We start from the raw sequence: 13,336 nt of genomic DNA, 5'->3' as shown, positions 1-13,336 counted from the left end.
AGCTCATTGACATCATAAGGAGGAGTCTAACCCATTGCTGGACTCTCGATGCAGCATGGAGGGGAAGAAATAGATCTACAGAGGATGCTATAACTACCACTCTTCACACTGCTCTGACTCATCTGGAACAGCGGGGGGAGGGGCTATGTGGGGATGCTTTTTGTAGATTTTCGTTCTGCATTTAACACAATTCTTCCACATTAGACTAGTATCTAAACTTCTGGTCCTTGGACTTTCTTATTCAGTCTGCCTTTGGATTATGGATTTCCTGTCTGGCCGCTCACAGAGGGTCAGATTAGGTAATCATACCTCTTCAGCCCTTATTCTTAACAATGGAACACTACAGGATTGCGTGTTGAGTCTCTTATTCCATACTCTTTATGTGCATGACTGCATTCCCACTCATGCTAGTAATACTATTACTTAATTTGCAGATGATACAACAGTGTTTGAACTCATCTCTGGCAGGGATGTGAGTCTGCCTACTGAGATGAGGTGGACCGGTTGTTTTCGTGCTGTGGAGACAATAACTTGGTCCTCAACACCAATAAGATCAAGGAGCTTATAGTGGACTATAGAAGGAACAGATCAGACATCCAGCCCTTGCTTGTCAATGGAGACCGAATGGAGCAAGTGGCCAGTTTTAAGTTTCTGGGAGTTACCATAAAAGAGGACCTGACTTGGGGTGCTCACATTGCGGCACTGGTCAAAAGGGCCCAGCAGCAATTATACTACCTGAGACTTCTCAGAAAACAACTGGATAAAAAACTGCTGTTGACCTTCTACCACTGCACCATAGAGAGTATCTTAACTTACTGCACCTGGTTTGTCAATTGTACAGTGGCAGATAGGACAGCACTCCAGATGTCATTGCCCAGAAGATCATTGGTTGCCCTCTCCCCTCTTCGGAAGAGCTTTATAGCTCCCGCTGCCTTAAGAAAGTTCAAAACATTCTCAAAGATCCATCTCATCCTGGGCGCCATTTTTTTGAACTATTACCATCTGGCAGATGGTAAAGAATAATAAAAACAAGGACAAATAGGCTGAAAAACAGCTTCTATACCAGGGTAGTAACTCTATTGAATTCTACTGTGTAGTGCAATATTAATGCAATATCAGGAGTTTTTTTTTCAATGTATAGAATGTGAAGGATGTGTGTTTGTGTTTATTTTCATAGTCATAATGTACACTGAAGATGGTATTTAATTTCATTGTACGAGGTACAATGACAATCAACTAAACTAAACTAAACAGATGCGTCATGTGCTGGCTACGTCCATCCCCAGTTTAGCTAAGGGGGAAAGTCTCAATGTCACGTATCAACAACGTAACTCTGCAAATTTGACACTCCTTCCTTAAGTGAAGTTACTTGGTGGCTCCCCAGGAGGTTTGCCTTGCCCAGTGTGTCTGGTTGGCCTTCTGAAAAGCTTTATAGACCTGACTCTTTCGCCAAGATGGGCCAGGATGTTGATTTTGACTTCTGGTGTGAATGCAGTTTGTTTGATAAGTTGATACTGATTGTTGGGAGCTGTGACCTGTTTCTAATAGTTCTGTGTAGTTGTTTCGGTTTCTTTTTTACATTTCTGTTCACTATCTAGAGTTTCTGAGTAGACAGAGAACTATATGACCTTGATCAGCTAATATTGCATACAAATGAACCAACAAGGTATGCTACTTCTTAATTCAGAAAGTAAAAACTATCAGTATTCATTGTGATTATGGTAATTATCTAATCCTATATAAACCTAGGGAGTCTTCTTTGAAGAAGTCTGGGTGCTATTATCACAATTGGCAGTTTAGTTATGTACTTTGTGGGAAAAAAATCTTTAAAAGAAACATACCTGCTTGCATTGGAAGTTTTCTTTTCTATTTTTTTTTTAGTTTGATGGATACATTTCTTCTGCATGCGTGCATAGGCTCCAGACAAAGTATCTTAGACTGGTTTTGTTTCAAGCTTACTATTCTCTGGAAAAAGATAATGTTTTGTTGGCTAATGGATGTTAATTTATGGACTCTACTTGAGAGTTTCTGTCTGTAGATTAAAACAACAAATTGTTTTAACAATCCCAAGTAACACAATCAGTTAAGAATAAGTCAGTTGGATACGGTATAAGAATTTTTTGCCTCTCTGTTCTGCTCAATGTTCAGTGAGCCTTACATATTAATAAATATTCAAGGATACTTATGTAGATATATGTTAGAGGCAGGCTAAATGACTTTGCTCTAAAAATTTAAGAATGTAGATACTCTTAACTAGTTAATCTTTGTTTCAGATGGAACTAAAATAAGTTTAGTTCTATTGATATAAATCCCATGTATCATTTTAAGTGAATTTGTGCTTATTTTCTATAACAAATGCAGAAGAGTATTTGCTTATCGATGCTGTATAAAATATTTGCTAAACATAACGTAGGAATCATATAAAAGTGAAAAAAGAATCAATACTCTATAATTTGAAATCTGCCCTAGACTCATGTTAGATGTAAGGATCCCCAGTTCTGATTATTCTGTTTGTCTATTTCTTTGTAGATCATGCAGACTGACATACATATGAGCGAATGGCAAAGGAATTACTTTATTGTTACCTCTGATACTTCTACACCAGGACAAAAAGCAGATGCGTACCGTTCACAAATTTTACATATTCAGCATGCATGGGCAAACTCAGATATTTCCCAGGGTTGTGCTGCTAATCTTTTCAAAAAATATGTAGAAAAATATTCTGAAATTATTGATTCTGACAATGTAGAAAAAGGCTTGAATAACTATGCTAAAGATATTTTGACTATGGTAAAGTATCAACAGAATAAGAGTGACAAGTGGCAGTCTGCTTTAACAACAGATAATGTGATGGAATTGAAGTGTGTTCAAGCAATGATGCAAGCTAGAAAAATGTTTGAGTTGCCTCTGAAGGCGCAAGTAGATATAACCATTGATAAACAGGTCACTGAGTCAGTTTCTTCAAATATTCCCAATTTTACTCTATCAAGTGATCATGGAGAATCTGTGCTTGGAACTGGTTTGTCAAATTATGTAACTCAAGCAACAGAGACTTGTGAGAAGTCATCAACTTCAAAGTGTTATCAAAATGATATATTCTCCTCACCTAAAGCAGGAGTTTCATGTTCTGTTTTGCCTGTGGCTATGAATGATGTGTCTTTTAGAGCCCTGACTGGAAACAATGAATCAGCATTTAATAGTTCTCTGAGGTCCACAAGTAATACTCGTTCAGGGCAAGATTTATCTTCTGCTCAGTCTGCTTTCTCTGCAAGAATGGGCAATCTGGGAAAAAGGAAGGCATTTGCTGTCTCCAGTGAAGATAACAATAATATATCTTCTGGTTCCACTATAGAAGGGTCAAACATTCCATGGAATGAAAAGAAAAATAATGAAAACAAAGCATCTGGTTTCAAAACTGCGAAAGAGCAGCTGTGGGTTGATCAACAAAAAAAATTCCAAAATCAACCCCAGAACATCCCATTACCATCTTATGGGGGTACAAAGAAATCTTTGGGAGCTGGAAGATCCCGTGGTCCATTTGGAAAGTTTGTTCCTCCACTACCCAAACAAGATGGAGATGGAAACACAGGAATGCCATGTAAATCACATGGGACTGGATCTACAGAACTGACTTACCCAACAGATGAAAGGTTAAAGAATATAGAACCTAAAATGATAGAACTTATAATGCATGAAATCATGGACCATGGGCCTCCAATAAACTGGGATGACATAGCTGGAGTTGAGTTTGCAAAAGCAACTATCAAGGAAATAGTAGTATGGCCTATGCTGAGACCTGATATTTTTACTGGATTACGTGGGCCTCCAAAAGGAATTCTTCTGTTTGGTCCTCCTGGAACAGGGAAGACCCTTATTGGCAAATGCATTGCTTGCCAGTCTGGGGCTACATTTTTCAGCATCAGTGCATCCTCACTGACTTCCAAGTGGGTTGGTGAAGGAGAAAAGATGGTCCGTGCATTGTTTACAGTGGCACGCTTCCAGCAGCCAGCAGTAATTTTCATTGATGAAATTGATTCTCTCTTATCCCAGCGTGGAGATGGAGAACATGAATCTTCTAGAAGAATAAAAACTGAATTCTTGGTGCAGTTAGATGGAGCAGCTACTTCTTCTGAAGATCGCATATTAGTTGTAGGTGCAACCAACCGACCACAAGAGATTGATGAGGCTGCCCGAAGGAGATTGGTAAAGAGGCTCTATATTCCACTTCCCGAGGCTTCTGCCAGAAAGCAGATTGTGTCTCGTCTAATGTCAAAAGAACATTGCTCCCTAACTGAAGAGGAAATTGACTTCATTGTTAAGAAATCAGATGGTTTTTCTGGGGCTGACATGACCCAACTTTGCCGAGAGGCTTCTCTGGGTCCTATCCGCAGCCTTAAGTCTCTTGACATTACAACTATTAGACCTGAACAAGTACGATCCATTGCTTTTCAAGATTTTGAGAGTGCTTTCAAAACTGTTCGACCTAGTGTGTCTTCTACAGATCTAGAATTATATGAAACTTGGAATCAAATGTTTGGGAGTGGAAGATGAAAAGAATTAATATGTATACATATTCAGTTCTGAAATATTAATAATCTAATAAATTTGAGTATCTTTTCCTAGATAATTGTTTTGCATGAGAGTGTTTAATTATTTTTGCTAGTAAAAAAGTAGTAGAATTCTATAAAAATCCCCTGTATTGCTCTTTTGTGCCTTGCTATATTTTTGTATGCATTTTATTAACATTAAATACATGTTAATAAGGTGTATTATTAACTTAAATATACCCTCCCCAACTCCCTTTCATCAAAAGAATCCAGGAATTCTTTGTGAAATTTAGCTTATATCCAGGCATAAACATGCAAGATTTTCTGTGCTGTATTATTGAGATGAGAAGAGGAAGAGCTTAAAGTGAATATAAATAGGTAGAGGTACCCATGTTTCCCCAAAAATAAGTTGTAGCCTGATTTTTGGGGGATGGGTCTTATATAAGCCTGACCCTCCAAAAAAAATGTAGTGAAAGGGGTGGGTGTGGCCAGCACAGGGGGCAGCCCTTCCCTTCCCGGTCACCTCATGGTGGCTCGTGGATCAGTTGAGCCAGTGAGAGCTGGGAGCTGCCTCTTGTTCCGTCTCTGGGCACCTGGAGGTGTTTCCTGTGTATCCTTGCCAGCCCCATCCTTGCCTGTAGCACCAGGCAACCTTGCACCAAGGCTCCGCTCTTTCACAGCTCACCTTGTTGCTCTGGAACAGGCAGTGATCACAGTTTGAGCTCCATCAGGCTTGGAGCTTGGGTTTTACGCAGGCTGCTGCTACCATACAAGGCAGAAAGCAGTGTGGCACGTTGAGATTGCTTGCTTCCCCCCACCTCTGCCTGGCTGCATTTCCACATGTAACATAACATTGCCGTGTTATTAAGATTACATCCTGGTATGTTTTGGAAGGCAGTTGCTGTTGCCTGTACTGGAGTTTGCACAGCAGCAGTGAGAGACTGTAGGATTTATTTTTATTTCCCTTCTAAAACATGCCAGGACAGCACTGGCAAGAGGCAGAGGCACCTATTCCATGTTCAGCAGCTGCTGCAAGCACATTTCAGGCAGCTGCTATAAGCACATTTTGGGAAAGAGCTAAGTCCTTTTTGCTTTGACCCTACCCTCTGGAGCGCTCCCCCCACCTGCAGGGCCCCTTTGCCAATGGCCGCCGATAGAGCCATGCCTCTTCACCTGTCACTGCCTTCAGGCTGCTGTGCACCTTCCTGCAGGTCTACTCAGTGCTGCAGGCGCTGGGCTATGAGCTGAGCATGGTGCTATTTGGGCCCTGGCCCTGGTGGGCACTAGTTCTCATGCTGGCTGTTCGCTCCAGGGCACTCTGGAAGTCATAGTTCTGGAATGACTCGCTCCGCATCAAGCAAGAGCAGCCCAGCAGGACAGCCAAAAGCAGCACTGTCAGGAGGACAAAGAGCTTCCATAAGGCCAGCTCAGCTACTAGCAGCCAAAAATGTCCCAGAAGCAGCCGGGCCAGAAAGCAGGGCAGGCTGAAGCCAGAGGACACCAATAACTTGGGCCATTGCAATGGACTGAGATAATACTGTTCTTGAAGTTGGCGCTTGGGGCCTCCTGCTGCTTTTTTAGCTTCAATTAGCTGCAAAAGCGGTCATGCTTGTTTTGCAGCAGGACATTCCCCAAAGATCAGCTGTTTCATGGAGGCCCGAGGCGAGAGGGGTAACTTGTGCCCACCCCCACCTCCAGATATGTGGGGGGGGAGAAAAGATCTCCCCAAAAATAAGATCTGGTGCCTTTTTTGGTGGCTCAAAAAATACAAGACATGGTCTTATTTTCGGAGAAACAGATACATTGGATATGTTTGCTGCCTTGAATTACTTGCAAAATAATATAGGTGGGATACAAATAAATAAAAATAAATAAAACTTACTTGCAGAAACTATTATTCCTGATAATACAAGAATAAATTTTCACTGAAACTTTTAGGGAAACATTAAACTTTGATATACACTGACACAATTTGTCAAGTTACAGGTAGCCCTCAAGCCCTCAACTTACGACCACAATTGAGCCCAACGTTTTTGTTCCTAAGTGAGACATTAGACATTTACCCCATTTTATGACTATTCTTGCTACAGTTGTTAAGTGAATCACTGCAGTTGTTAAGTTTGTAACATGGTTGTTAAGTGAGTCTACCTTCCCCGTTGATTTAACTGATCAAAAGGTACAAAAGTGGCGATATGACCCTAGAACACTGCAACCATCATAAATATCAACTAGTTGTCAAATTTTGAATTTTGATCATGTGACCATGGGGATGCTGCAATGGTTATAAATATGAACAATGGCCATAAGATACTTTTTTCTACGCTGTTGTAACTTGAATGGTCACTATGCAAACTTGTAAGACAAGGTTACCTGTAATAGTTTTCCCTATATATAAAATGTAATTTTCCCAACTAATATATCTTAGCTCACACTTAACTATAAACATGAAAGTCTATTGATAGGGGAAAAAATTCCTGCATGAAGGCAAAAATGACCAAAATAAGGAACTACATTTTAAAATTTAAATTAATTAACTGTATATTTAAAATTAAATATACAGTTAAATATATCATATTTAACTGGATATGTGGTGCAAATAAGTAGTATTGTACTTTCTTTTTTTTATAAAGTTGTATTGTTTTTAAGACAAACTTAGATAAACACAACATAAAAACATCAAGCCATCTTCCATATATACACATACAGTGTGTCGGTTGGTTTACAAATTGTTTTGTGCTTCCACTTCAGTCTTCACTTACAATTACATTGTATATGTTCTCGTATTGTCAATCAAATATTCCTAAATACATTAATATTGTTAATCAATCATTTGACAATACTATTATTCATTCATGTTTTATAAGATAATCCATATTTTACTTAATTTGTTTTATGACAATTCATATTATCATCTCAAATCTATCCTATAATCATTTTGTAGATACAATTAAAAAAAAAATCTATATATATTCATTATGTTCTTAAAATCTACATATTTCAATACCATGTTTTATTGTCTAACCATTGATAGAATAGATCCCAAATTTTATAAAATTGTTTATCTTCTTGTTCTCTGATTTCAAATGTCAATCTACTCATTTCAGCACATTCCAATATTTTCTTAGTAACTTCCTCCTGTGTTGGTATTTTCTCATTTTTCCAGTTTTTAGCAATTACGATCCTAGCCGCTGTTAATACATTTACAAGCAAATATTTCAATTCTTTACAGTATATTTCAGGTAAAATTCCCAATAAAAATATTTCTGGTTTCAAGTCTATAAGCTTTTTTGTCATTTTTTCCAACCATGTGTGGATTTTAGTCCAATATTTTTTGGCATCCACACACGTCCACCACATATGGTAATATGAGCCAGGTATCTGATGACATTTCCAACATTTTTCAGATTTATTCTTGAACATTCTTGGTATTCTTGTTGGGGGGAAATGCCACCTGTAAAACATCTACAAATTTTCTTTGTATGCTGTTGATATTGTCACTGTATAATTTTTAAAACCACAATTTTTGCCATTTCTCTAGATCAATCCAATATCAAAAATTCTTCCCCCAAGCAACCATTGTTTCTTTGACTTGTTCTTCTTCTAGTTTAATTTCTAATAAATATCCATACAGTTTTTAAATCACCTTTTCACCAGTACCTGTCAAAATCTTATCTAAATCAGTCAATTTATCATAGAAACCTTCTGTTTTAGAATCTATCATACCTAGAATGTATTTGCGCATATGAAAACCAATTCATCTTTATACCTTGTCCCTCTAGTTTTTGCATAGATTTAAGTTCACCCTTTTCATTCAATATTTCACCATATCTAACTGTTTGTTCCTTTTTGTATATTATAGGATAAGAAAATGCTTCAATAATCGATAGCCAGACTGGAATTTTCAAATAACGCCTTTTAGTCTTCTCCCAGTTTAACCACAGAGACTCCCATATATAGTGTCTTCTAAAATACCCCTGTTCCTTTATACCATAAAAAAGCATGCCACCCCAACAACAGATCATGTCCTTCTAATTTCAACAATCTAGCATTTCTTAATCTTATCCATTCCTTAACCCACATCAAATTCGTTACTTGGTAGTAGAACTCCCAATTAGGCAAACCAAATCCTCCTCTTATTCTAGCATCTTGCAAAAGTTTTAATTTTATTTTCGCTTTCTTACCTTGCCATATATGGATGAAGGTAAATAAAACACAATTTTATTTAAATCTTCAAAATAATCTTTTCCAAGCCTAATTGGAATTGTTTGGAACAAATATAAAATTCTGGGTAATGTATTCTTCTTGATTGTTGATATTCTCCCTATTAATGACAGTTGCAAATTTTCCCATTTTGCCACATCTAGCGCTATCTGCTGCTTGAGTTTAATATAGTTATTCTCTTTTAGTGTGCTACATCTTGTTGTCAAGTGTATCTCCAAGTACTTCATCTTATTTTTGATCTGGATTTTCAAAACATCCGCCAATTCTTCCTTTTGTCTGAATAACATATTCTTTGTCAAAATCTTTGTTTTGTCTTTATTTTCAAACCAGCCACCTTCCCAATACCTCTCTATCTTTTCTATCAATTTTAATGCTGTTTCTAGTGGGTCTTCTAAAATGAAAACCAGATCATCTGCGAATGCTTGCAATTTAAATTCTTCCTTTTTAATTTTCATCCCTTTTGTATCCTGTTCTTCTCTAGTATTTCTGTTTAGCTCTTTCAAGGTTAACACAAACAACAAAGGTGACAGTAGATACCCTTGTCTTGTTCCTTTTCTTATATCAATAGAGTCCATCAAATCTCCCTCTATCATTATCTTTGCCGTTTGCTTATGATATATAGCTTCTATTGCTTGGATAAATTTTTTACCAAAGCCCATCTGTTCCAGCTGTAATAACATAAATCGCCAATTCACATTGTCAAATGCCTTCTGTGCATCTAAGAATATCAAAGCTATTTGTTTTTCAGGGTGTGCCTCATATTCCAAAGTGTCCAAGATTACTCTCATATTGTCTTTAATTTGTCTCTTTGGCAGAAATCCATTTTGATCAGGGTGAATAAAATTATTTAGGTATTTTTTAAGTCTTTCTGCCAATATTGAAGCAAAAATTTTATAATCTGCATTTGTAGGAAAATAGGTCTATAGTTCTTGTTTTGTAATGGGTCGGCGTCCTCTTTTGGGACAAGTGTAATATAAGCTTCTGACCATGATTTAAGTATCTTCTTCTTTGACATAACTTCATACATAACTTAGCAATGGAAGATTCAACGATTCTTGTAGTGTTTTGTAAAATTCTGCCGGAAGTCCATCTGGGCTGGGTGCCTTTCCAGTATTTTGCTTCTTAAGTGCTTCAGTTAATTCCATCATCATTATATTACTTTCTAACATTATTTCAATCTCTTTAGGTATCTGGGGTAGATTAGCATTCTGTAAGTACTGTTTAACTCTTTCATTATCAATGTTCTTTTGTGTGTATAGTTTCCATAATAATCTCGTATAATTTTCTTCTTCTCTTTACTTCTATAACAAACTTGGCCTTGATCATCTATTAATTGCAATATTTTCCTTGATTCTTTCTCCTTTCTCAGTTTATATGCTAACCATCTGCCTGGTTTATTTGCATCTTCAAAATAGTTCTGTTTTGCACCTCTGATTCTCCATAGAGCTGCTACGAGCGTCCAGGATGGGAGGTGCTCCAGTCTCAGCTCTCACAGGCTGAGCTTGAAATTGAGGAACGCCTCTCTCCATCACGTGGTCCTCTCAGCGTTCCCCAGTTTTTAGCTCAGCCTCGTGGTAGTCAGGCTGTTTTTTCTTAGCTCTTGGCCGATCAGCATTCGTTCACAGATCCCTATTGAATTGGACCCTCACTTTCAACAGCGCAGTGGATTTGAGGTTTGAGCTCCTTAGGGAGTTTTCTTCTCCTCTCTACTTACACAGGGGGGCAATTTAATCTGTTTTCAGGGGGCAAAATCTAGCGCTTCGAGCGCCGCCCCCCTTCGCCTGCCACTCCTTCGCCTCAGTGCGAAGCCGCCTGCTCCTGCCTTTTTTTGATCAAGAGCCTCCCGCGAATGCTGTCATAGCCTAGGGAGATTTTCTTCCCCCTGCTCCTCCCGTCATATTCGTGGCCTTCAGGCCTTTTCAGGGAGAGTACCGCCGCTGAGTGTCGCTTTCAGATAGCTTGCATGGCCGCCATTTTGGCGCCGGCATGGCGTCCGCCATCTTGGGTGCGCCCAGGTGTCGCCGCCATTTTGAATGTGGCCGCATGGCCGACCGCCATTTTCTCTGGGCCTTATCTGGCAGGCTGCGTGTCTACTAATCACGACAGTTCCTTAGGACTGCCTATATTATAGCTCGTGTCTTCAAGGCCTCATTCGAAGCTCTCGAGCATTACAGGGTCCGTTGGCTCCGCAGCCTCCTCAGCTGGCGAAGTAGCAGCATTGACATTCCCCCCCGGTTTTTGTCTGGGCGGCAGCTGCACGGCGTTCTTCCTTCGGCTGATTGGACACTTGGGCTAGTCCCTGCTTTCTCATTTTAATAGCTTGCAAAAAATTTTGACCAAAAGGGGTGTGTGAAACAATCGTGGTGGATACCCGGCCTTGGTGTAGGCCGCATCCAGACGAGCCAACCGTCTCATATTAACTCAAAACTTTTTCCTTCCAGTTTTTCCAGATGGCAGATGACAGAGTTTCTCGTGGCACTTCCTTGAAGGCCAAGTCAAAATCCCATTACCTGTGCAACCAGGCACAGGAAGCTTCCAAAGCCTCCCAGAAGGATGCCCTCAGACGTCACAGGGCACTTGAGAAAGAAATAGACAGGCGGTCTAGAGAGTCAAGCTCCGTGCCTCTGGCTCCTTCCGCCCCCACCCCCTCAACCTCCACCCATCCTCCTCCCCCCCCCTCTCCTGCTCATTCTTCAGCCTCACAGCCTAGGCAGGCCCCTGAGGCTACCTTCACTCCCACTGCTGCTGGCCTGCGCCCGGAGGAGCCTCCCCAACCTTCCACGGTGGAAATTCCTGAGAATTTGAAACTATGGATGGAGTTTGCCATCCAGCAGGGAATCGCGCAAGGGCTCCAGCAGATGGCTGTCCGCCCCACGCCTGGGGCCCCTGGAAGTTCACGCACCATCTGTCAGATCGCTTCCAGATCAGATGCCTCGCATGGTCAGGTAGTATCCCAGAGGGATTTGCCTCTCTCTGGGGATAGAGGAGATGGAGACACAGGAGCTGGGGGTCCCACCCAATTTGGGGAAGAGGAAGATCTTGACTTGGGGTCTATCATTGGCAGTGAGCTCCTCTCGGAGCAGAACCACTAGAGGGGGACATGTCAGAGAACGAAGGCTCTCACCCTGACCAGCCCGCCTGGGGTGGGGCTGTTTAAACCGCACCTGTTCAGGTCTATTCTCTTCAAGGCAAAAATACCTCCGGCCTGACCCCTCACACACCATCTAGCCAGTGGCCTCGGGGGTGCCTCTCAATTCCATCTTTTCTCAGCCCGTGGTGGAGACTGATGTCATTCCGGTTCCACCTATCTTCTCCGACCTGGTCTCCAGGCAACTAGCCTCCTCAGGGCCCCCTCCCTCCTTCCAGTCAGGACAAGCGCTTTTTAACCTTGACCCGCAATTCCTCCCTTATGCTCGATCCCCTCTGTTGACGAGCCTATCGTGGGTCTAGCTTCCTCCACTACCCCTAGTGATGCCTTAGAGGCACTCAAACCAGAGGACAAGCGAGCCGAGCTGGCTCTGCGCCGTGCTCACCAATCCGACGCTTGGGCTATTAGAGTGTCTACTGCTGCGTCCTTCTTTATCAGATCCTCAATTAAGTGGCTTCGGCAACTTAAACAGCACGTCCCCGCAGCCAACCTCAGAGCGCAGCAGGACATCGCTAAGCTCACGGTCGCGTGCCAAGTTTTCGGCTGACGCCACCTTCCAAGCCGAAATTTTCCACCAGAGCCATATCGCCTCAGGTCACTGCTCGCCACTTGCTTTGGCTCCGCCACTGGCAAGCGGACGCCAAGAACAAAGCTGGCTTAAGCTCCCATTTCGGGGGAACTGTTTGATCGGTTCTCGACCCCTTCCTGGCCGAGACCCGCAACAAACGCAAGTACCTTCCTTCGCTTCGGAGGCCTGACCCCAGAGGTCCCTCCCCTCCTTTCATCGAGGTTCCTTTCACCCTCCTCTCAGGCCTCTTCCCCTAGATACTTCCAATCCCCCTCCTACAGACCCTCCCCATACGACCGGGCGGATCCTTCCGACAGGCCCAGAAGAGGTGGTTCCTACAAAAGGTCCTTCCGGGGATCCGGGAACAGACCCTTCCGCTGCTCAAGATAATGCAATCTTCCCTATAGGCGGCCGCTCAAGCATTTCGCTAGTCGATGGGAGGCCATCACTACCGATGCATGGGTCAGGGAGACGGTTCACCTTGGCCTTGCACTTGAATTCCAATCCCCCTCCCTAATTTTTCATGTCCTCCCCTTTCCAGGAACCCTACCAAGAGGGCCCTTATGACGCCCGCTATTAACCATCTCCTTGACATAAAGGTTATTCCAGCCCGCCCCGCAGCTGAACGGGACGAGGTTCTATTCCCACTTGTTTGTAGTACCCAAACATTCGGGGGTTGAGGCTATCCTAGATTTAAAAAGACTAAACCGCTACCTTGCCCTTGTAAATTTAAAATGCACACCTTGCAGTCTATACTTACGGGAACCCGGCGAGGGGACTGGCTCACCTCAATTGACCTCTCTGAGGCATATTTACACATTGCAATTCGTCCTTCCCACTACAAGTTTCTCC

The 13,336-nt window shown here is 41.7% G+C and overlaps 2 protein-coding genes across 6 annotated transcripts in view; both read left to right on the top strand.

Annotated features, from left to right (window-relative positions):
• FIGNL1 (fidgetin like 1) overlaps positions 1–4,627 on the top strand; it is a 44,966-nt gene extending 40,339 nt beyond the window's left edge. For both annotated transcript variants that reach the window (XM_026702279.2, XM_087915434.1), the window contains exon 2: positions 2,530–4,627. In XM_026702279.2, the coding sequence (XP_026558064.1) occupies positions 2,533–4,551 (2,019 nt within the window). In that variant the 5' untranslated portion in view covers positions 2,530–2,532 and the 3' untranslated portion in view covers positions 4,552–4,627. The remainder of the gene's footprint in view (positions 1–2,529) is intronic.
• Positions 1–13,336, top strand: part of COA1 (cytochrome c oxidase assembly factor 1) — a 107,535-nt gene that overhangs the window by 40,330 nt on the left and 53,869 nt on the right. The gene's annotated exons all lie outside the window — the stretch shown is intronic.

This window comes from Pseudonaja textilis, chromosome Z (assembly GCF_049901715.1).
Source record: "Pseudonaja textilis isolate UNSWEBS1 chromosome Z, rPseTex1.2, whole genome shotgun sequence".
Lineage (NCBI taxonomy): Eukaryota > Metazoa > Chordata > Lepidosauria > Squamata > Elapidae > Pseudonaja > Pseudonaja textilis.
This window is presented reverse-complemented; position numbering and strand designations above follow the sequence as displayed.